The sequence below is a fragment of the Schistocerca gregaria genome, chromosome 3 (assembly GCF_023897955.1).
Source record: "Schistocerca gregaria isolate iqSchGreg1 chromosome 3, iqSchGreg1.2, whole genome shotgun sequence".
Lineage (NCBI taxonomy): Eukaryota > Metazoa > Arthropoda > Insecta > Orthoptera > Acrididae > Schistocerca > Schistocerca gregaria.
Window position 1 is genome coordinate 524,125,930 of NC_064922.1, and position 22,173 is coordinate 524,148,102.

At 39.9% G+C, this 22,173-nt stretch overlaps 1 protein-coding gene across 3 annotated transcripts in view; it reads right to left on the minus strand.

Annotated features, from left to right (window-relative positions):
- Positions 1–22,173, minus strand: part of LOC126353988 (zinc finger protein 569-like) — a 111,925-nt gene that overhangs the window by 19,487 nt on the left and 70,265 nt on the right. For all 3 annotated transcript variants that reach the window (XM_050003287.1, XM_050003288.1, XM_050003289.1), the window contains 2 exons: positions 16,426–16,523; positions 7,092–7,258 (listed from right to left, as the gene is read on the minus strand). In XM_050003287.1, coding sequence (XP_049859244.1) covers positions 7,092–7,258; positions 16,426–16,523 — 265 coding nt within the window. The remainder of the gene's footprint in view (positions 1–7,091; positions 7,259–16,425; positions 16,524–22,173) is intronic.

Here is a 22,173-nt window from a genome sequence, read left to right on the forward strand (position 1 = left end):
CTGTCACATTTATTTCAAAAAAATAAAATGATTTCTCTTACATAAACAGATAGCAGCAGAAGTATGTTAAATGTCGTGAAGGCAGGTTTGAATGACTGCCTTATTTTATTTCCTTTTATTATTCTAGGGGCCTTATTTTGAATTTAAAGTGCCGCTAGAGTGCTTCCCTAGATTGTTACTCCATAGTGTAGAGGCGACTCGATACAGCATAGTAACAACTGTAACTTTTTCCTTATTGCTCCTTTGCTACAGGGCTCCTTGTTTGCAACTTTGATTTCTATTAATTGATACAATTACTTATCAGTATTAGTTTTAGGCAGACAATAATTCTACTAAAAATGCAACAACAGAATTGCATTATTACTCAAAGTTGATTTAACGAACATCAACAACTTCTACCCACACTGACCATAATGAAATTAAGTGGCCGTTTCAAAATGAAGATTAAGATTGGTTTACAAGCAGTCCTACCAAATATAACAATAACAGTTTAGTCTTGATGTGTGACATTAATGTTAGCATACTTTTTCTGTTTAAAACACTGTACTTAATATTTCATCTGCAAGAAATATTCTAACTTATTGGGCTTAAATAACAGTTTTGTGTTGAATAACAACAATATGGAAAGGACAGATTGCTACTCACCATGTAGAGGAGGGTTTGAGTCGCTGACAGGCACAGTGGAACAAGTGCTAAAATATTATAGCTTTGCAACAAAGTCCTCCTTCTGCAGAGAATACACCCACATTCACACGATCACAACTTACACATGGATGCCACTATTTCAGGGTGCTAGACACCGACTGTGTCTGATGGAGCAGCAATCAGCGATGGATGGTGTGTGTGTGTGTGTGTGTGTGTGTGTGTGTGTGTGTGTGTGTGTGTGTGTGTGTGAGGGGGTGGGGGGATGCCAATGCCGCCTGGTGGAGGGTGCAGGGACTTGATGGGGATAATTATCAAACAAACACAAGGATGGCTGACACAGTGTTTAGTGTACTCGGGATTGTAAAACAGTTAAGATCCTTAGATGCCAGGAAGGAATCTGGCCCAGACGGTATCCTTGCAAGATTTTATGTTGACTAAGCTACAAATATAGCATAATGCTTATCCATCATCTATCAGAGATCATTGGAACAGTGGAAAGTTCCATGGAACTGGAAGAAGGCCCAGGTCATAGCAATCTATAAAAAGGGTAGAAAATCGGATGCACATAATTATCAGCTAGTTTCACTGACATCGACTCGTTGTAGAATTATGGAAGATATTTTGTCTTCAGACATAATGACCCTTCTAGACTCCAAGCTCATCTGCAGAAACCAGAATGGTTTTAGGAAACAGCGGTCATGCGAGACACAACTGGCCCTCTTCGTGCATGATATACAACAGGCTCCAGATATCAACTCCCAGGTTGATGCCATAGTCCTCGACTTTTGAAAGGCATTCAACTCAGCTCTGCACTGTCACTTGCTCCAAAAAGTGCATGCTTATGGTCTACCTGATGACATATGCAGTTGGATAGAAAGTTTTCCAACAGACGTAGAGCAGTATGTAATCCTGAATGGGGAGACTTCAACAGAAAACAAGCATAACATCAGGTATGCCCCAGGGCAGTGTAATAGGTCTGCTGTTTTATATGGTTTACATAAACGATCTGGTTGATAGTATTGACAGTGATATTGACAATGGTATTAGACTGTTCGCCAATGATGCTGTAGTCTACAGGAAAGTAGTATCACACGAAAGTTGTGAAAAAATCGATGAGGATTTGCAGAAAATAAATGCATAGTGTAATGACTGACAGTTATCTCTCAATATTAGTAAGTGTAACCTACTATGTATAACAAAGTGAAAATCCCCATTAATATACATGTAAAAAATAAATGCCCAGTTTTTGGAAGTGGTAACATCTGTCAAGTATCTGGGTGTGACTATTCGAAATGATCTCAAATGGAACAATCAGATTACACAAGTAACAGGTAAGGCAAACTCTAGATTGTGGTTTATTGATAGAATCCTGAAGCGATGCAGTCCTTCAACAAAGGAAATCGCTTACAATACTTTAGTTCATCCAGTCTTAGAGTATTGTTCGTGTGTATGGAACCCTTACCAGTTGGGTCTGATTCAAAAAATTGAGAAGGTCCAAAGAAGAGTGGCAAGATTCGTGACTGGTACATTTAGCCATCACATGATTATTACAAATCTCGTAGAAAGTTTGAAGTGGGACACACTTGCAGACAGACGACGCGCTAAATGGAAGCGGCTGCTCACTAAATTCCAAAATCCGATCTTTGCCGAGGATGTAGAGCATACCACCAACTTTCATATCATACAATGATCACCACTGAAAGATAAGGGAAATTAGAGTTCGTACTGAGGTGTTCAGACAGTCATTTTTCTCTCGTGCGATTTGTGAGTAGAACAGACAGAGGGGGGGGATATGACTTTGGCGCGAATAGTGTCCTCCGCCACACACTGTTTGGTGGCTAGCGGAGTATATATGTAGATGTAGATAAGGGTATTAGATGCAATGTCGGGAGGCTGTGCTGAGAGAGGAGGTGAGAGGGAGAAATGAGAAGAGAGTAGTAGAAGGGGAAAGGATTTGTACTTGCGTTGGTGAGATAGACAACATGTGGAGTATTGGAGTGGAAGCAGGAAAAAAGATAGGCAGGTGGGAGGTAGTGACAAACAAAGTTATATGCAAGAGTGGTTATGGGAAGGAAGGGTATGTTGTAGATAAAGAGTTCCACCTGTGCAATACAGATAAGTTGGAACTGGTACGAAGAATCCAGGTGGAATGGGCTGTGAAGCAGTGAATAAAGTGAAGCACATCATGTTGAGCAGAAGGAAGCTGATGTTACCTTGTTGGAAAAGAACATCCTGTCATCAACCTGGAGGGATTTAGAAAGCAGAAAACTACCAGAAGCCTGAATCAGGACACACTGATAACATTCTGATTGCGAGTGGGATGTGGGAGACTGCCTACAAACCACATCCACACTTTTTGGAGACCAGACAGCTAATCTGATCAGTCTCCTATTCACCCCCCCCCCCCCCCCCCCCCCCCTACGGGCAGAAGCAGTGTACTCAATCTGTCTTTGTATAGAGTAATTTCTGTGTGAAAATGTGAGAAAGTGTTCTAAATTTCTAAATGTTTGCGAGGTGGAACACGGGAGCTAGCTTGCTATACACCTAGTAGGAGACTTCCTACAAACCACATCCACGCTTTTTCTAAATCATTTTAAGCAAATAGTTCCTTAAGCAAGACAATAGCTGACTATATGTGCGCCAGCAAAACAGTGCACTTGACAGTTCGCATTATGTCAAGTTAGGTTGCCTATACTGCAACAGCGACTTTGCAAAAGAAGCCTCTTTACACATAGCAGACTACAAGGAGTTCCTTTCCACTTTGTAAATATAAGCTACTGAGCAATAAAATTTGTTTTTCAGTTGCTACCACAGTGACATCAAATAAACAGCCACATAATACTGCTGAAATCAGGACAACAAAGCACACGCTTTTGATAAGGAGCAAAGAAATACACAAAATAAGCATTTGATGACGACCAGTATCTTACAAACAATGTGGTACATAGTTTAGAAAATAAATAATAACTGAGATAGTAACTTCTCACTCTAGGTAATTCCATACAGCTCCCCATCATCACTCTTGTTGGAATCAATGCCAAAAACCATCTTTATTGTTGTTATACCAGCCGTTGTGGCTGAGCGGTTCTAGGCGCTTCAGTCTGGAATCTGGCGACCGATACGGCCGCAGGTTCGAATCCTGCCTTGGGCATGGATGTGTGTGATGTCCTTAGGTTAGTTAGGTTTAAGTAGTTCTATGTTCTAGGGGACTGATGACCTCAGATGTTAAGTCTCATAGTGCTCAGAGCCATTTGAACAATTTTTTTGATTGTTGTTATCACCAAGACAAATCATAAGTTGATCATGGTCACTAATGATACCTTCCACAGTCTGTGCTGCTCAAATGAAGTTTTCAACATGCTTGACCTTTTTCCTCCACAAGGCTGCATCTACAGTCACAAGAGCTTCACACAGCAGCTTTTGAGCTCTGTTATTGTAAAGGACTTATTACTGTTCCTTATGTATGTCTTCACACCTGTCCATACTAACTCACTGGGACCGAAATGGCAGTTGTATGGCGGCAGCCTTATTACAGTATGATGCAGCTCCATGGCGATTTCATCTACTAAATATGTAGGCATCATAATATATTTTCTTTAAGAAGCAAACTTAACAGAAGTTTCATTGTGGTCATACCTACAGCAATATTTTGTGCCTGTAACCACTGCACCACAACTTCTTTGTGGTCATTTGTGGGTAGTGCCTTGCTCAGTAGCACTGAGTGATATGGGGCATTGTCTCTTACAATTGTTGTAGGAGCAGAAAACTGTTTTAAAAGGTTCCTGAACCACTCAACAAATTATGTGTAGTCCCCATATCTTCATGGTAATCACCTGTTTTTCTGGACCGAATAACTGAAAGTTCATCAGGAACAAAACTGCTGGAAGAGCCTGCATGGACCACAATTAATCTTGCTCCTGTTCCCATCAGCTGATGACCACAAATACGTGCTGCTTGGAGTGTCATCCATCCAGCACTTACTAACAGCTTCCCCAGCATTAAACCACATTTCATCTATCCATATTATGGAATGAATATCCTCGCCCACAATTTTGTACAAGAATATGCTTCGAGCTGTTACAATATGTGACTTTTCTAACAGGACTTTGTGTCTGTCTGGCATTTTGTAATGGAAACCCATACTTTTCAGCACAATTTTTTGTGACAATTTCCCACCCTTGAAAAGCTCACTTTCTTTTAATGACACTAGCAACTTTGCTACGGTAAGATATTCTTTTCCGCTGTAGTAAGCATAAATATGCCTGGGAATAGAATCAGTGTGGAAAGAATCTAAATCAGTGACAGCATGAGCACACTTTTTCTTCTTTCCAGAAGTCATTAAAAATACATTATTAGATCAAAGATGACTCAGAACCATTACACCTCATGTCTACATATCTCATCTTTTGCAGTAACACTCCCTTACTTACTACTGTTCTTGCACTAAGTCCAAGAGCTTTCAACATGTGTTCCATTACTTCATCAGCAGGAACTGATGGCTGTGCATGAATACTTACGTATTCTTTCTTCTGACTGTAAAACTCACAAGTCCTCCATAGTAACTCTAGTGACTGGTTGTTTAGCAGCACACTTTGACGTAAAGGATTGTCACTAGGCGAGATGTGTGACATTTTTCACTTATCAGAATTTCCTAGAGCACAGAACAACTCAAGCACACAATAGAAACCAACTGCAACACATGCTGTTTACGAACACACAAAACAAAGCCAGCAACGCAGGAGCTTTGACATTACAACTGGAAGCAACTACTGAGCCGGGATTGGTTTGTTCTGCATGCCAGTATCTCATGCTACTCATTCTTCACTTGTTATACTGCTACACTGCCAACCAGAAATGCATATGTCAAGTGCAATGTTTTAGCAGTCTTGGTATGACTGTTCTACCCTTTGAGAAACGTCCTCATACACACAGTGCAACCCCACTTTTACACTTTTCAAGGGACATAAAAAAATAGTGTAAAATGCGGGAAAACATAAAATGCGGAAAATAATGTTTTAAGCTGTAAAAGTTACGTACTGCACATACAATCAAAATTAACACATGGCACTGTAGCTGATCGCGGAGTGACCATGAAGGCATTTCCCATTTACAGTCGTTCCCATCAGCCACCACGCCAAGTGTCAACTTTGTTTGCACAATTAATATAGGATACTCCCTTGCATTTTCACACTTTATGTATAATATATGAACATAACATGCATCAAAAGGCTTGTCAGGGACTTGTTCATTATCAAATAAAAGTGTATTATCTAATAAAAACTGCTGATGTAACTAGAAGTGATAACTGTCTTGAAAGTAGGAACCTTTGACTCAATTTCATATGTCATAACCGATGTTTTGAAAGCCTGCAGCTGTCGTTCATTATTTAAGTAATGAAATACTGCACTACTTATGTATTTTTCCATGCTTAGCATGACACGTTCCGAGAATTTTTTCTTGTTGTTAAGTGCAAATATGAAGATAAGTCTTTTGTGTGGTGTTTTGAATATGTATTAGTCTGTGTCCCTTGCACTGTAGTTGTCTTTTTGAGGGCTATGCCTTCTTAGTTATGTGGACAACCACACACATGCGAACTCTCACTCACATTGTTTGTTTGTGTAACATCACAAAAACTACATGCGTAAATACTGCACTTGACAATGAGAATAAATTCTCTAAACACATTTTGCTCAGCATGAAAAAATTACGTAACCAGTGTTGTGTTTAAACTAAAAACAACTGAACAAAACAAAGTGAATGATAGTGTCAGCTAGTGCTACAAGTGGTCGAACACCAAAACACGCTAAATATACTTCGACAAAGATGTTACAATGATCGCAACAATCACAAAACTGCAATTGCGCAGTAGAGACAGTTTGGAAATGGTTGTGATTGGTCATGATATCTTGACTCGAACGAACCTAGTTACTACCATCAACCAGCACACCAAGTGGAGCTTGGCGGCAGGGGGAGATAAGGCACAAATTGTTCCAACTTTTAAAAGTTTACTGGTTCAAATCCACTGAGGAGAGTGCCCTGGTGTCAAGAAACTTAACCATGTAATACTTGTAAACATTACTGCATGGCCATCATGATGCCAGTGTCATTTATTTCTCCACGAACATTCATTTTTAAAGTGTAAACTGTGAGAAAATTACAAATATGTTGATGCAAAGTCGGGTGCAAATTAACATTGTGGCTATAGGAAATTTGATGGGAACAATAAAAAAATGTCGTAAAAGGTGGGAAAACATTAATTCCGGGAATGTAAAAGCAAGGTTACACTGCAGTGAGTGTGTGTGTGTGTGTGTGTGTGTGTGTGTGTGTGTAGCTAAGTTATTTATCTTCGTTGTATATGATTTCAAATTCTATATCATTATCAGATGATCCCTGTATGAATAAACAAATAAATAAACAAACTCAAAAACTTCTACTTAGGCACATACACAAATTTACATTCTGGCTGGTTCTTCTTTATGTTGAGCAAAAATTCCTTTGCTTGAGTCTGTTGAATCACAGTTACATCCTGTTTTTCCTTCATCATGGGAGCTTCATCTGCTGATGATTCTTGGGTAACTGTTTCATTTTCTTCTTGCAAAATCAAATCATGATCCTACAACAAAGGAAAAAAATTGAAGCTGTTCATACAATTTTTTTAAATCCCAATAATAAATGAATGCATACACACTTATAGCATATGAAAGACTGCTTACAAACTGATACAGCTGCTGTAAATGATTTATTTTTAACAGTAATAATCGCTGCTTGCAGCAATTAGCAGTTTTTCAAGCATTTCATCTACATTCTATTTCCTGTCAAATACTGCCTGATATAGCAAATGCAAGTATTTAATTGATGCCCCATCTCTAGATATGAAAAAATTTAAAGAAATTTTAAAAGCAGAGCAAAGCTTTACAAAGAAAAGCACACACACACACACACACACACACACACACACACACACACACACACCCACCAAAAGGTACAAAATGTAAGAAAGAGACAGACACACTACTGCCTTATTCTTTGTATCAGCTAGTTCAAAATTTTGAACCATTCCACACAGGATATGACATTACGAATAATTCTCATACTGACTGTTAAATCACTGTGTATATTGGCACCAACAGTGAACGTATATTTCCCTGAGGTCCTTTGACAATATTCTGAAGTTTCTGTCATTATTTCCCAAACTAAGAAGGCAGACTGAAATCTGCAGACACAGCAGATTAAACTCAGTCAATCATATGGACTTTCATGGAGAAAGTAAACACATCTCTGTTAAAAACATGGCAGGAACAAATTTTTGCCATAACATATTAAATTTATCTTACAATATATTAAAAAAGGAAAGCTTGCACTTTTTTTCAAACAGTTGGGGAACATCACCAATCAAGCCAGAGAAGGTGTATAATGATAATAAATCAGCCTTTTGTACAAGCTTTTCTTCTTTTATTGTAGGTCCATTAACCTATTTTTTCCCTGATACTGCACAGCTGTCAGATTACCCTTGAAGCATCTAGAGGCATCCAATATCAGTCCATGATACCACAGGGTGTATATGCGGACAAGATAAAAAAATTTCCCGGATTTTTCCTGGATTTCCCGGTTAAAAATACACTTTCTCCCGGATGAAAACACACTTCTTCCATGTTATTAAGTGTCAGTATATTTTCCCTCAGAACTGTAAACCTTGTCCTTAGAATGGTTATGTTTTTATACATGGGCGTAGAATTTCCCGGCACTTTAGAAAATGCAAGACAGGGAAGAAAACTCCTTTTCAAAAGATTTTTGATGTGCAGCAAGATGTACACTCCATATTTTTGTACTATGGAAGTATAAATTCGAATTCCACCAAACACCGCATGTTAATTTCCGAACCACTGTAATCGAGATTGCGATGCGCTTTTGTATGCCAGTCATAGACGGCCAGCCGATGACAGCGGATATTCAGACCACCGGACACGTGATGTAGTTAACTACCAGTAACATCACTGTTAAGTAGCGCGGATACACAAGCAGGAAAAGTTAATGTTTTCAATTAATACGCATAGTGTAGCTACAAGAAGAGCAGAGCTTTCACATATAATATTGGTCTCTAAGGTTCATAAGCTGCAAGAGAAGCTAAGCTTTCACATATAATGTTGATATTTTTTGCGCATGTTACACTTTAGGATATATCACACAAATGTGCCAGTAAAATTTTTAGCCGAGTCCAGTGACTTGTCCTCAAAGTTTTTCACACGTAAATTAGCTACTGCAGAGGAGAGAGAGCTTCCTGTAGCACTACAACAATTTGCTCATAATAACGACATGGATGTCCGATCTTCTGGGCTCAAAATACTTCTAAATGGCTAGTCATCAAATGCACTGTGATTTAAGAAATTCATCGTACAGTCTCGCACATAGTTCAACTTGCATAAAAGGAAATTTACTTTGAAAATAACGCTTTTCAAACCACCATTCGCAAATTTTCCTGTGACCTGTTAGAAATAGGTTCGCATCAGTAGTCGTCAGAGAGCACCAGACAACAGGCGCCACTGTGCTTTGGCAGCTGCTATGACACAGGAAGCCCGTATATTCATACGTGTAAAACATTAAAAGATCTTACATTATGTCATAAAAGAAAAAAAGACATCAGAGGATATTCCAAGAGCATCAGAATTTCGTGAACCATACTAAAATGGCACATTTAACTTAAAGAGCACATTCGTATGTCCAGATTTCCAATGAAGTAGGCCTCGACCTGATATTAAGCTTTTTGGTGAGGGTTTTGGGATGTAAATTTTCATGGAGTACCAGTAATGTATTAACACATTTTCAATTCCATCTTATGGCATAGTGCCATAAGTGCTAGAAGGTGAAAACATGTTAGAAGATGAAAACGTGCACTTGAAATGCAGCGAGCAGTTGAAATTAGCCAATAGTGTGGAACTAAACACTTTGTTTCAAACACATTGACTGCCTCAGTGTAAAAGATTGATAAAAACCAAATTTCTTTAGCAAACCGACAAAAATAACTTCATTGTTCTACAAGGCGATCAATGCATGGCTGTCAGAAAAGTGGAAATGGCTCTGAGCACTATGAGACTTAACATCTATGGTTATCAGTCCCCTAGAACTTAGAATTACTTAAACCTAACTAACCTAAGGACATCACACAACACCCAGCCATCACAAGGCAAAAAGTGGAAATCAAATAAAATCTGAAACTAATAACATATATTAGCCTTCCGTAATTATGTGAATGTATTTTAACTCACTTGATAGCCCCACACCACAGAAGTCCATTTTGTTTTCATTTGACGAGAGAGCAGTAAACGAAGAGGAAACAGCAAAATCACTAAATGTAAACGTGGGTCACGTGGAGACTACACACATCCCCACTATAACTCAGACTGCTCTGCGCATCAACTTCAGATCTACAATATTTCTGAACTGGGGCAATACTAAGATAGTACACCGCCCCCCCCCCCCCCCCCACCCAGCCCAGCCTCCTCACTTGAATTAAAAAAAATCGAATTCTCAAAAATATGTTCATTTTGTAGTGCACAGCTTTCTGAAGTACCTGATACATAAAACATATATGTTTGAGGAAATGTAAGCCATTTATTTGGTCTTACGTGTTCCAGAGTGCAGTGCCACCCGTCTTCACACAGCATTCTTCCATCAAACGTTACTGTATTTTGCTCTGTGGAGTTGAAACATGTATATTTTGTATTGGATGCCATCAATCTATATTCAGAACAGTGGAAATTAAAATGTCCAGTGCTGCCTCTCCTGCTACCAGTCGCCCGGTTTGACATCCTGCCCCTCTTTTAAAAAATCTCACAATGAATACTGGATGGGATTATTTGTAGTCGGGAGAACAAGAACACTTCAGAAAATTTGCCCTCTTTATTGCCTGCTAGTTAATAACTTTCTGTTTTGGGTGAAATAAAATTAAATATAGGATACATAAAACCAGTAAAGACAAGAGACAAGGAATACAGTACACATTTCGTCAATCCTTAGCTCCTAGCATTGTTTTCTCTCTAATCCTGCTACAGCTTTACATGGCGTGCTTTCCTTTCTGCGAAAGAATCAATTACCTCATCAAAGTTCATCGAATGTGTTGCTATATGAAAAATTGAAATAACGTTGTCTAATACTGCGTAAGCTGTTAATGCAAATAGTACCCAAGACTGGTGTGGTTTCTCAATCTGATAACATCTATTTTGTCACTGTCTTCTAGGCAAAACAAAATAGGTCTTTCTAACACTTCAGAAATTGTAACACACACCAAATAAATGAGACTGTTTTGGCACAAATAGTCATTTTTATAACACGACAGAATATAATTCAAGAAGACCAACATAAAAAGCCTATTAGGCCTAATACAAGCAAAAAGCTTTATGTTAGAAAACAGTTTCACATTTCATTCATATACTCCCATTTCTCAAGCATGAGATCGAAAAGTAGTAGTAGGAGATTTTTATATAAATTTGGAATCATCATATTCTTCCCTAATTTGTGTGATGTCCACATTTCTTCTCCTTCTTCATTCTAACAAACAACCTCGTCATGACTAATTCTGGAACTATTCCTGCCTTTGTCAAAAGTTATTCACTGGTTAACTTCACTAACCCTGCCAGAATCACTGGTTTAGTTATCCCTGATTGTTATCTGGTTAGGCGTTGTTATGTTCGTACAAACCATTTTCTGCACTACTTCCGGAATAGAACTTAAGCGGCTGCTAGATGGGGACTGTACAACTGGCCCTTACTAGTGTGGCGATCTGGCCAAACATTTTCTGACAAAATTTCATTTTCTTGGATACACCGAGAAGATAATACATAACCTTTCTTGCCTGTTATTCCTGTTAGTCATTTATTTACACTCTGGCTGTCTGAATCTATGGATTTCCCTAGTAATTATAACAACGCTGATCATTTGCAAACCCAAACAACAACATAATCAGACAGCAATTGGCGTTCACTCGTTTGGCTTTTCTCCGCTCAGCTTGTATAGCCTGGTCCACTTTTGTCTGCAGGAAACTTTATTTATAGATGCGGCGAGGATTCCCCCGACAGAGATATCATGTAAACTATGCACACATTCAAAAATCGTCTTATGATTTATTTATTTTTTTACTATGGGACCAAACTGCTGATGTCATCGGTCCCTAGGTTTACACACTATTTCAATCTAACTTTAACTAACTTACACTAAGGACAACACATAGGCCAATCCCCGATGGAGGATTCGAACCTCCGACAGAGCGGGCCACGTAAACCATGACAAGTTGCTTCAGACCACATGGCTACCCCACGCGGCTTATGATTCATTCAGAAATCAACTTACAGAGTGTGTTCATAAACCAACAGGGATGCGCATCAAAATCATATGAGTAATGGATAGAACAACGTGCACTGGATGCTAGGCGCTTTGTGAAACAAGGTTTTTTTCTCCTCAACAATATGAATTTCGCACCCCCCCCCCCCCCCCCCCTCCCTCATAGATCCAGGCCCGCTGCACATGTGTGAATCTGGCAGCTTTGGGGTGGCAGTAATATTTTTCCCAGTTGCATCTAGCTGCTTCCTGCGACTGCTTACACAGCCAACAGCCACATTTATGTAGCCAGAAATAAGAGATGGTACCACTCATATGCCACTCAACTGCGCAAGCGCATGAGCCCATTCATAACTGCTAAAATGAATCTAATGTAAACAGTTGTGATGTCACGCTCATCGGAGGCAATTTGTTGTTATGAAGCATTGCATAGTTTTCCTAAAGCCTTTTACACACTTTGCTGTTGGCAAACACTTGTATGAGCACTGTTTTGTTGCTGTATATGGCACATTTCCTTTGCAATTTATGTTATATCCTCTTTTTTTCTCAGTCACGTTTTATTGTTGCACTATTATTCTGCAGTAGCAGGATACAGTAATATCCTTTGTTAGAGTATTGATTCTTACCAGTCAAAATTACACAAATTAACTGCAAACTAAAACAAAGAAAAATTCCCAGAATTATATAAAATTCCCAGTTCGGTTTTCTCCCAGATGAAAACATTCCTGGGTTTTTCCCAGAGCTCCCGGTTGTCCCAGGTCATATGCACCCTGTACCAGTCCAAAGCATTATGGACCCAACTCCCTGCAGAACCCACTGAATCAAGTGCCTGAGTTGCACAGTTGGTATTTGGCCCCTCTACATCTTTCTATTATGATCATCTAGTGTCAGACAAATCCTGCACTTGTTAGTAAAGATAGTCCAATGCAGTCGATTGAGGCCCCATTCCAGTTATTTTCTTGCCCACCTACTCATATGCCATGGTGCTGAGGGATCAATACTATTGTTCATAATCGATGCCAAGAGACCAAATGGATCATGTGAAGATGGTTTCACACAGTCTGGGTCAACACAGCCCTTTCATTCGGTTTCAAAAAGGCAGCACACAGTTCTGCTGCATTTTCATTGAGGTACATTTGAGACGTAATTAGAAGATAATGGTCAGCAGCTGATGTCATTACACTGATATTATTTGTTTATGTGTGAGCAGTCAATTACAGTCGTAGAACTCATTACCTGGCAGCAGCTCCAATGTCATAAGCAGCACATCTGAGCACAGTGTTTCGTTTGTGAGTTGAAATAAGCTTCTAACAACAAGAAGCGACTTATCTTTTATTTACTGCATGCATTTTTGTCTGAACTCTCACATTTCTTACATGTTTGTGTATCTAGTAGTCACAAGTCTGCATCTTTTATAACTGTTTAATGTATATTTCTGCAGTTTTTAGTATGCTGGTTTCAGTCACATAGCTTGAGGCTGTTGACAATGAGCATTGCTGTAGGGACTGGCTATGGGGATGCAAGGTATGTCCAGCATGTCCCTTGTGCCCCTGATCAGTTCACTGCAGTGATGGCCCTGGTTACTGCTTGCATTGAAGATGGCCCCTCACCCATGGTCGAGTGGGAGGTTGTTTCAGGTTGTGGCACGCAATGAAAGACTTTCCAGGGGATGTCAACTGAAGGGCCTCCCTAGTTCATCTGACAAACAGGTTTCAGGCACTACCTGTGGCTGGCAAAGATCCTTAGCCAGGTGCACTCACTCACTCTGTTCCCGAGAAAGCTTCCTGACCCACAAGATCTGGGCATCCACAGAGGATGTGGGATTACTGGTAGTTGGTATTTCCAACATCAGGCATGCAATGGGACCTCTTGGGGGTATAGCTGCCAAGGAGAGGCAGAAATCCACTGTTAAATCTTTGTGTATACCATTCCAGATCCAGAACAAGTAGTTCCAGATGGCACGAAGAGCACACTGAGCAGCCAACTGCAGGTGGTGGCTACAAGTGGTTGCTTTGGATTGGAAGAGATTGTCTCGTTTTGGGCAGTTAGCTGACATGGTAAAGACTTCCAGTCTTGTTGGCGAGACAAAGGCAGAGTTCACAATCTGTAACATTGTCAACAGCAACAATTTCAGACATTTGGTATAGGCTCAGACGTTCTGTGAACGTGTAGGTTGCAGTTTTCTAAACTTATTATTTCACAGAGTGGTGGAGTTTCGTGTTTTGCTTAATTAGGTCAGAGGTCCACTACACACAGGAAGGGCCTACATAAGTAGCAGGGGCTGTATTGAACAGACCGAACAGTATTTTAGGGTAGAGGGTATCAGGAAAACAAAACAAAAAAGATTTCAGTCTTAAAGAGTGCAGAATGAACAAAGATAAGAGGGTAAAACATAGGGACAATCAATATTGCAGTTGTAAACTGTTGCAGATGTGTTTGAAAAGAACCAGGGCCCCAAGCACTAATAGAAAGCACTGAAGCTCAAATTGTTACAGATGCAAGCTGGCTAAAGCCACAGGGATCAGCTGAAAATTTTACCAAGGCCCTAGTGGTGTTCAGAAAGGACAGATTAAATACAGTTGGAGGTGGTGTGTTTGTTGCTGTTAGAAGTAGCTTATGTTCTTACTTCGTGTGCTGCCTTACGGCAGGTCTTGTCATGGGGGAAGCCTCGCCAGACAGGTCTGCCACATGAGCGTCTACGGAAGTGATTCCAGTGGTGGTTTCCTGTTGCCTTCCACTGATGATGATGAAATGATAATGAGGAAAACACAACACCAAGTCCCTGAGCAGAGAAAATCTCTGACCCAGCCGGGAATCGAACCCGAGCCCCTTGACGTGGCAGACCGCCGCGCTGAGCACTCAGCTATCGGGGCGGACGAAGTAGCTTATCTTGTAATGAAATTGAAGTAGACATATTCTGTAAGTTAGTACGTGTAAGGGTTATAACTGACAACTGGAATAAATAAATAACTGGTTTCTTTTACTGACCCCCTTACTCAGATGGTTCAATTACTGAATAGTTCAAATAAAACATGAGTATCATCTCAAATTGGTACCCAACTCATACAATTATAGTAGGTGCTGACTTCAACAGACTCTTGATACTTTGGGAAAAACAGATGCTCAAAGCTGGTGGTAGATATAAAACATTGTCAGAAATTTTACCTTTCTCTGAAAATTATTTTGAGCAATTATTCTAGGAGCCCACTCAAAGAGTAAATGATTGCAAAAAAATACTTGACCTATTAGCAACAAATAATCCTGAGCAAAATAGGGAGCATCCTGATGGATACAGGGGTTAGTGAGTACAAGGTAGTTTTAGTGAAACTGACCATCACAACATTCAAATCCACCAAAAGTAAATGCAAAATGTATCTATTTAAAAAAAACAGATAAAAATCCATTTGACAACTTCCTAAGAGTTAGTCTCTAATCCTTCCCAACTAACTATGTAAGTGTACACCAGATATGGCTTAAATTCAAGGCTAGTATCTGTAGCAAACGAACACTAAAATCACATTCCAGAATGGATTACACATTTCGCACAATTTTCAATTGTACTGTTCACTTAGAATGCTGAACTGTAGGGGAACAAGAAACAGGATGACTTTCTTGCTATTGCAACTCAAAGCACACTGAGTTAACACGAATCAGTGTAGTGACCATTCTGTTCTCCTCATCACTTTCCGCGTGTGTGTGTGTGTGTGTGTGTGTGTGTGTGTGTGTGTGAGAGAGAGAGAGAGAGAGAGAGAGAGAGAGAGAGAGAGAGAGAGAGAGAGAGAGAGAGGGAGTATTCAGAATGTGCTTCCTAAAAACACTGAACTTAGTTTAGACTACAATTTTAATGTGTTCCAAAAATGTTAATTGTAGTGTACACTTAGTTAAAAGAAAACAATGTTATCTCAATACCAGGAATCACACCAGGAACTAAAAATTTGCTTCTGTTTATTGGCCTTGATTTTGAGTCCAACTAATTCTTCTCTACTTTTTTTAAGTACTTCATTAAAAAGGGAATTGGTCGGAGATAAGAAGTGATTAAGACATAATTTTTCACTGAAAGCAGAATTTCAAATGGACATTAATTCTTTGTTAACAGTAGCAGATAATCCATGGGCAGTGAAGTATCGTATCTATAGGTCTTTTGTTGCTCATGTGTACAAAGACTGGAAAGTCCTCCATTCTTAACACCAAAATCAATTTTATCAACAATGCACACCAGAAGACACTTAATTTCATGGTGCTTCTGGTTTGCTGAAGCTTTTTGGCCATTAAAACTGCATCATCTTTAAGTTTAAGTTGCCTTTGTTGCCTGGCTTTCTCAAATATTTCAGCCAGGCATCCTCACAAGTATTGTCATAATTTCCAATACTTGGAAAAATACAAGTTCAGCTATGTAAATGACAATACAGATAAATAAAAATACAAAATTTTGATTAGTGGTGAGTAAACCTGCATCATGTGCTGTTTGCATTCATCAAGGCTGCTGTAAGCATGTGTGCACTGTCCGCAGAGGTAGATAAGGCACTCACTCGCTTCAGTTCTTGAATCTAGAGTGGGTGAGAAAAAAATATTTTTTAGTATGTTTTGCTCTCAGTAAGGAAGGCAGTAAAATTTTATGTTTATGGTACACTACTACAAAGTTAAAAAGTTTATAAAAAGTTCCCACAATTCAGAAAAATGAATGGTACCATCCATGTTACATTAAAAGCTTTTAAAATGCACTAAAATAACAAATAACACGATTAAAAATAAGTAGAACTTACACTATAAAGTACACACTGTAAATAATAGACAAGCAAGGGAAAAATAAAAAGCACAACTAAAAATAAATTAAAACTTCTTGTTAAATTGCAACACACAAGAGTCTACATAAAATGTTGACAATACAGGGTATTCTAAATGATGGATCTATTTTCAAAAATTCTCTAAATACCTTCTCCCAATTGAATTTCACCAGGTCCTATTTCGAATCCCATGCTACTTTCCTTGATGTTGATCTCATCCACACCGAAGGCCAGCTAAGCACGCCTGTCCATATCAGATTGGTTGTTTTGAGGGATAAAGGAACCAAACTACAGGGCCATCAGTCCCTTGTTCCACACACAAACAAGGCTCAGGGTGAAACAACTCCCAAAGTACATTTGGAAAAGGAAAAGGGGGAAAATGAATGCGGAACCACACGCAAAAAAAAAAAAAAAAAAAAAAAAAAAAAAAAAAAAGGGAAAACATACACCATAAGGAAAAGCACAAGATTGTATTAAAACCATAGAGCAGATGGTCTGGGATGGCTGATCACAAGAATAAACGAGGATGAGCCAGCCACTCTGCAACACATTAAAATGTCCACCCCAAAATGACAAGGCAAGATGAACACATGTAGGGAAAAGATGAACACAAAGACAAACAAATGAAAAGAAAGGGTGACAGAGTTTTTTGGAGGGAAGGTGGAGGCCCCAGAGAGAAGGCCAAACACCCACCCTTAGACGGTATGATAAAAAACCCCTTCACTAATAAAACGTAAAACTAAATCTGCCGCTGAGGCATTGTCACAGAACACCGAAGGCAGGGTGCTGGGATGATTAAAAGTCTTCCTCAGAGCAGCTAAAATTGGGCAGTCAAGAAAGATGTGCACGACAGTCAGAAGGGAGTCACAGCGACACCGAGGTGGGTCGTCATGATGAAGAAGGTAGCCACGTGTTAGCCACGTATGGCCAATGCAGAGCCGGCAAAGGACAACAGATTCCCCGTGAATTGCTCGCATGGATGACCGCCACACATTCGTCGTCTCTTTGATAGCACGGAGTTTATTTGGTGTACTAAGAGTACGATATTCAGTATCCCAGATTGTGAAAATTTTGTGGCAGAAGACAGCTTGCAAATCGGTCTCCAGTAGGCCAATCTGCAGAGATGGTTTATTGGTGGCCTGTTTGGCCAGGTTGTCAGCAAGCTCATTGCCTGGTATCCTGATATGGCCTGTGGTCCAAATGAAGGTCACTGAGCTTCCACTGGTGCAGGTGGCATAAAGAGACTCCTGGATTAACAATTCCAAAGAATGTCAGGAAAGCACTGGTCAAGAGCTTGTAGGCTGCTTAAGGAGTCACTACAAATGACAAAGGACCCACCAGAGCACGACAGATGGAAACCAACTCTGCAGTGAAAATGCTGCAGCCATCCAGCAAGAAGTGTTGTTCAGTATGGCCAATGTGAGCATAAGCGTAGCCAACAAGACTGTCAACCAGTGGTCCAAGGTGTAGATTATTTCTGAGCCCTCAAACTGGCCGAGAAGAGATATAAAAGGCCGATGGAGGGCCATCTGCAACAGTAGACGAGGAGCACAACGAAATACAAAAATTGGCAGCGTAACGGAGCGGAGATACTGACAATCCTACTGCTAATGTGAGACCACTGAAGGCTATTTAAAAGAGTGGGACATTCAGGACAGATCCCTGCAGGGTCTCATTCTCTTGTATATGGGGTGCAGTATGGGAAGCACCGATGCGAACTCTGAAAGTGGGGCGTGATAAAAATTTCTGTATAAAAATAAGGAGTGGGCCTCAGAGACCCCACTCATGCATAGTAGTGAGGATGTGGTGTCGCCAAGTAGTATCATGGGCCTTCGTGAGATCGAAAAAGATGGCAATGAGGTGTTGTCGTTGGGAAAAAGTTGATCGAATGGCAGACTCCAGGTACACCAAGCTGTCAATAGTGGAGTGTCCTCAGCAAAAACCGCCCTGGGACAGAGCCAGAAGGTCCCGAGACCGGGTCACCACACATTCAAGCAGCTTGCGTAGAAAGTTGATGAGGCTGATGGGATGATAGCTGTCAACATCTAGTGGGTTCTTCCCAGCCTTTAGCACCGGAACGATGACACGTTCCCGCCATTGCAATGGGAAGTCGCCATCGCTCCAAATGCAGTAATTAGAAGGGGTCAAATCAGGAGAATATGGCAGGTGCATCAGCACCTGAAACCACTTTTCGGTAATGGCAGCCCAAGTTTTCTTACTCATCTGAGCATGGGTGTTGCCTTAATGCTACCTGTGCGAAGACAGGGCAGGTAATACATTATTTAAAACATGGAATCTAACCATGATGACATTTGTTAAAGCACACAGTCTCAGCTAATAATGCAATATACGGATGAGAGTCCACTACTCATCAATCAGTTCAATGTCTGAATGTTAACAAACTATAATACCAAAAATTAGTAAGGAGCTTACAACGTCAAAAAGAATGTAATAATAACCCAAGTACTCAGAAGGCATGTGCTGAGAGGTGGGAATGTCACCCAACCACAAGTTGGTTGCCAAATGCTAACATCAAGAACAGACAGAGTTGTTGAAGGAAAAGAGATCAGTTCGGATTTTGCTGGACTGTAGATACATAGGAGGCAATACTGACCCTATCAATTATCTTAGAGAGAGGATGAAGAAAGGGAACACTGATTAGAATACTTTCTTTGAAACTCTGACATTAAGAAGGATAAACCACAGATAGTAAAAGTTATATAAAACTTTTGTAGAAATCAGACTGTAGTAATGGATGAAAGAATGTGTGCACATGTGGTGTGTGCGCATGTGGGGGGGGGGGGGGGGGGGGGGGGGGGGACAAAAATTGTATACGGAGACCAATGCTTGTCTACAGTAAGCAGTTTCAAGTGGAAGTAGGCTGTAATATTTATGCAGAAATGAAGGGGCTTGCATAGAACTGACTAGTGTGAACAGCTGCATCAAACAACACCACCATTAGTTGCATGGTCACATTTGTAGAGAGGCCTATTTATAATACAGATTAACAAATGACGTGTCAGACACATTGCTAATAAGTCATGACTTTAATATTATTTTGAATCTGGTAAGATTGCCACTTCTCGCCTTGCAAGAAATCCTCTGCACCAGAATACAGCTGTCCACTCAGAGCTCTAAAAAACGAGGTGCAAAGTTTGCATGAAAATTTGTTAAGTGTTGTAATATGATAATGTAAACTGTAGTTCACATTTTTAAAATTATTTCTGTCTTCTATCATAGTTGCATAAATTATAGCACACACTACATTTATTTTTAAAACTAGCAAAAAATACCATGTGAAGTAAGTGTGCTTGAAACAGGAACAAAATTTCAATAGTATCTGAAGAGCCATGGATTGGATAGAATGGCAGGATATTGTGATGCAGGCCAAGGCCCTTCTTCAAGGCTGTAGAGCCAAGGAGTAAGTAAGTAAATATTTGAAGAGATGTGCATTTAAGTAATTTACAAAATAATCTCACAACTGCAGAATAAATGCTTTACTGACTTCACTACATAAACACAGAAGGCAAGTCTATGAAACTCCCAGTTGAACTGTCAAATACACTCCAACACACAACCCAACATTCCATTTTCAGTGACGCAGACTGATCAGATCTTGTTAATGCTTTTTAGTAGTTCCTTAGAACTAAGGTTCACAGCCTGTACGCAATTATTAGGTAACAAAAATACAAAACTTTACTTAAGGCCCAGAGGATTGCATGGTACTAACTGGTCGCAATGTAACCCTCTGTCAAATAGCATTATCTGGATGCAGTAAAGAGAGGCATGGGTTCAGCATACTGCTCTCCCAGCCATTGTCAACTTTTCCCACATAACACAATTTTTTCTTGTGGTAAGGAAGGTCCTGGTAGAACGTAAACAACTTATATTTACATTCTAGCAGAGCCTTTCTTACATCCTCACAGACTGCTCCAAACATAATTTTACATTTGTTTTCTCCCCCCCCCCCCAATATGTGGCAATAATTTATGTGTGACTGAATGTTCTTAAGTCAGAGACCTATCCCATAACTCTTAGGAAAATTTCGTTCAGCTTTTTCATTCTACAAACCCTCTCCTTGTTATCCACAGTTCCCTTTAAATCGCCTAACATTTCCACTTAGCCGTTTCCCACGTCTACTTTATGTTTTCCTAGTGACAGCCCAAATAGCTCCATGCTCCATCTATCTGGGACACTTCAGAAAAGTACCCCTGTCCCTAGCTAAGACCCAGTCATATATCCTGTTCCTTAAATGCTGCATAAGCCATGGAATTCCCCCTATAGCTGATGGTGAATAAGTGTTTAAGAAGACCAAACAGCTAAGGTCATAAGTCTCCTATTCACATCACCAAGGACAGCGGCAGTGTACCCAATCTCTCTGCATATACAGTAAATTATGTGTGCGTGCATGGGAAAGTATTCTAAATGTTTGCTTAGCATGTATCAGAGGCAGAACATGTGAACCAGCCTTGAAGTCACCAAGTGGGATGTGGGAAACTGTCCAAAAAGCAGATCCAGGCTGGCCTGCACACCAACCCCTCGCCGTTAGCCCACCAGGCACACTCAATCCAAGGATGGGGGTACAGGCGCAGCTACCTGGGCAGGTCCCCCAACAATCTTAGCATACAAATTCCCTTCTGTGGTCTCCATCCTTCCTTTCACAATGACTGTCATATTTTCAGATTCTACCAAGCCCTGTCCCTCCTCACAAACTTGGTACTGCAGAAGGAAAAATCTCCATGGCACAGGTATCCCAGACACACATCTGCTCCTTGTGTGAGTGCTCTCCTTTACTCTTAAATTATTTACATTTTTTCCTTAGTTAGGCTGCAATTTTTAGTCCACCACAATCATAATCAGCTGACTTTTGGAATATATGGCCACTACCATGTATCACTGTGCACAAATAACTTACCAAACACACACAACATCCAAAATATATCAGTAATTATACAAACAAGGTAAGGAAATGATAGATTGCTATTTACCGTAAAGATGACTTCTTAAGTTGCAGCCAGGTACAATTAAAAGACACTTACACATTAGCTTTCTGCCACAGCCTTTGTCAGAAAAAGAAAGAGATATACACACACTCATTCACACAAGCAAGCTCACCACAAATGCACGTCAGCTTGTAACAACGACGACACTGTACTATTGTACATATAAGTGAATTTTTTTTCCATCTGATTTTTCGATAAACTAGTATAACTGATGTTCTGATTTCATTTCTTTTTTGTTTCATGTCACTGTGTTAAGAAAACTGTAAACAAGTTTCAATGTGAATATTAATGTTTATGTCAAATATCAAGCAATATTGTAATACAACTGAAATGTAACAAATTTTGAGACTGTTGTAAGATGTTTAAAATTGTAACTGTGCGTCTGGTCCATACGTAGGCAATGTGTTAGG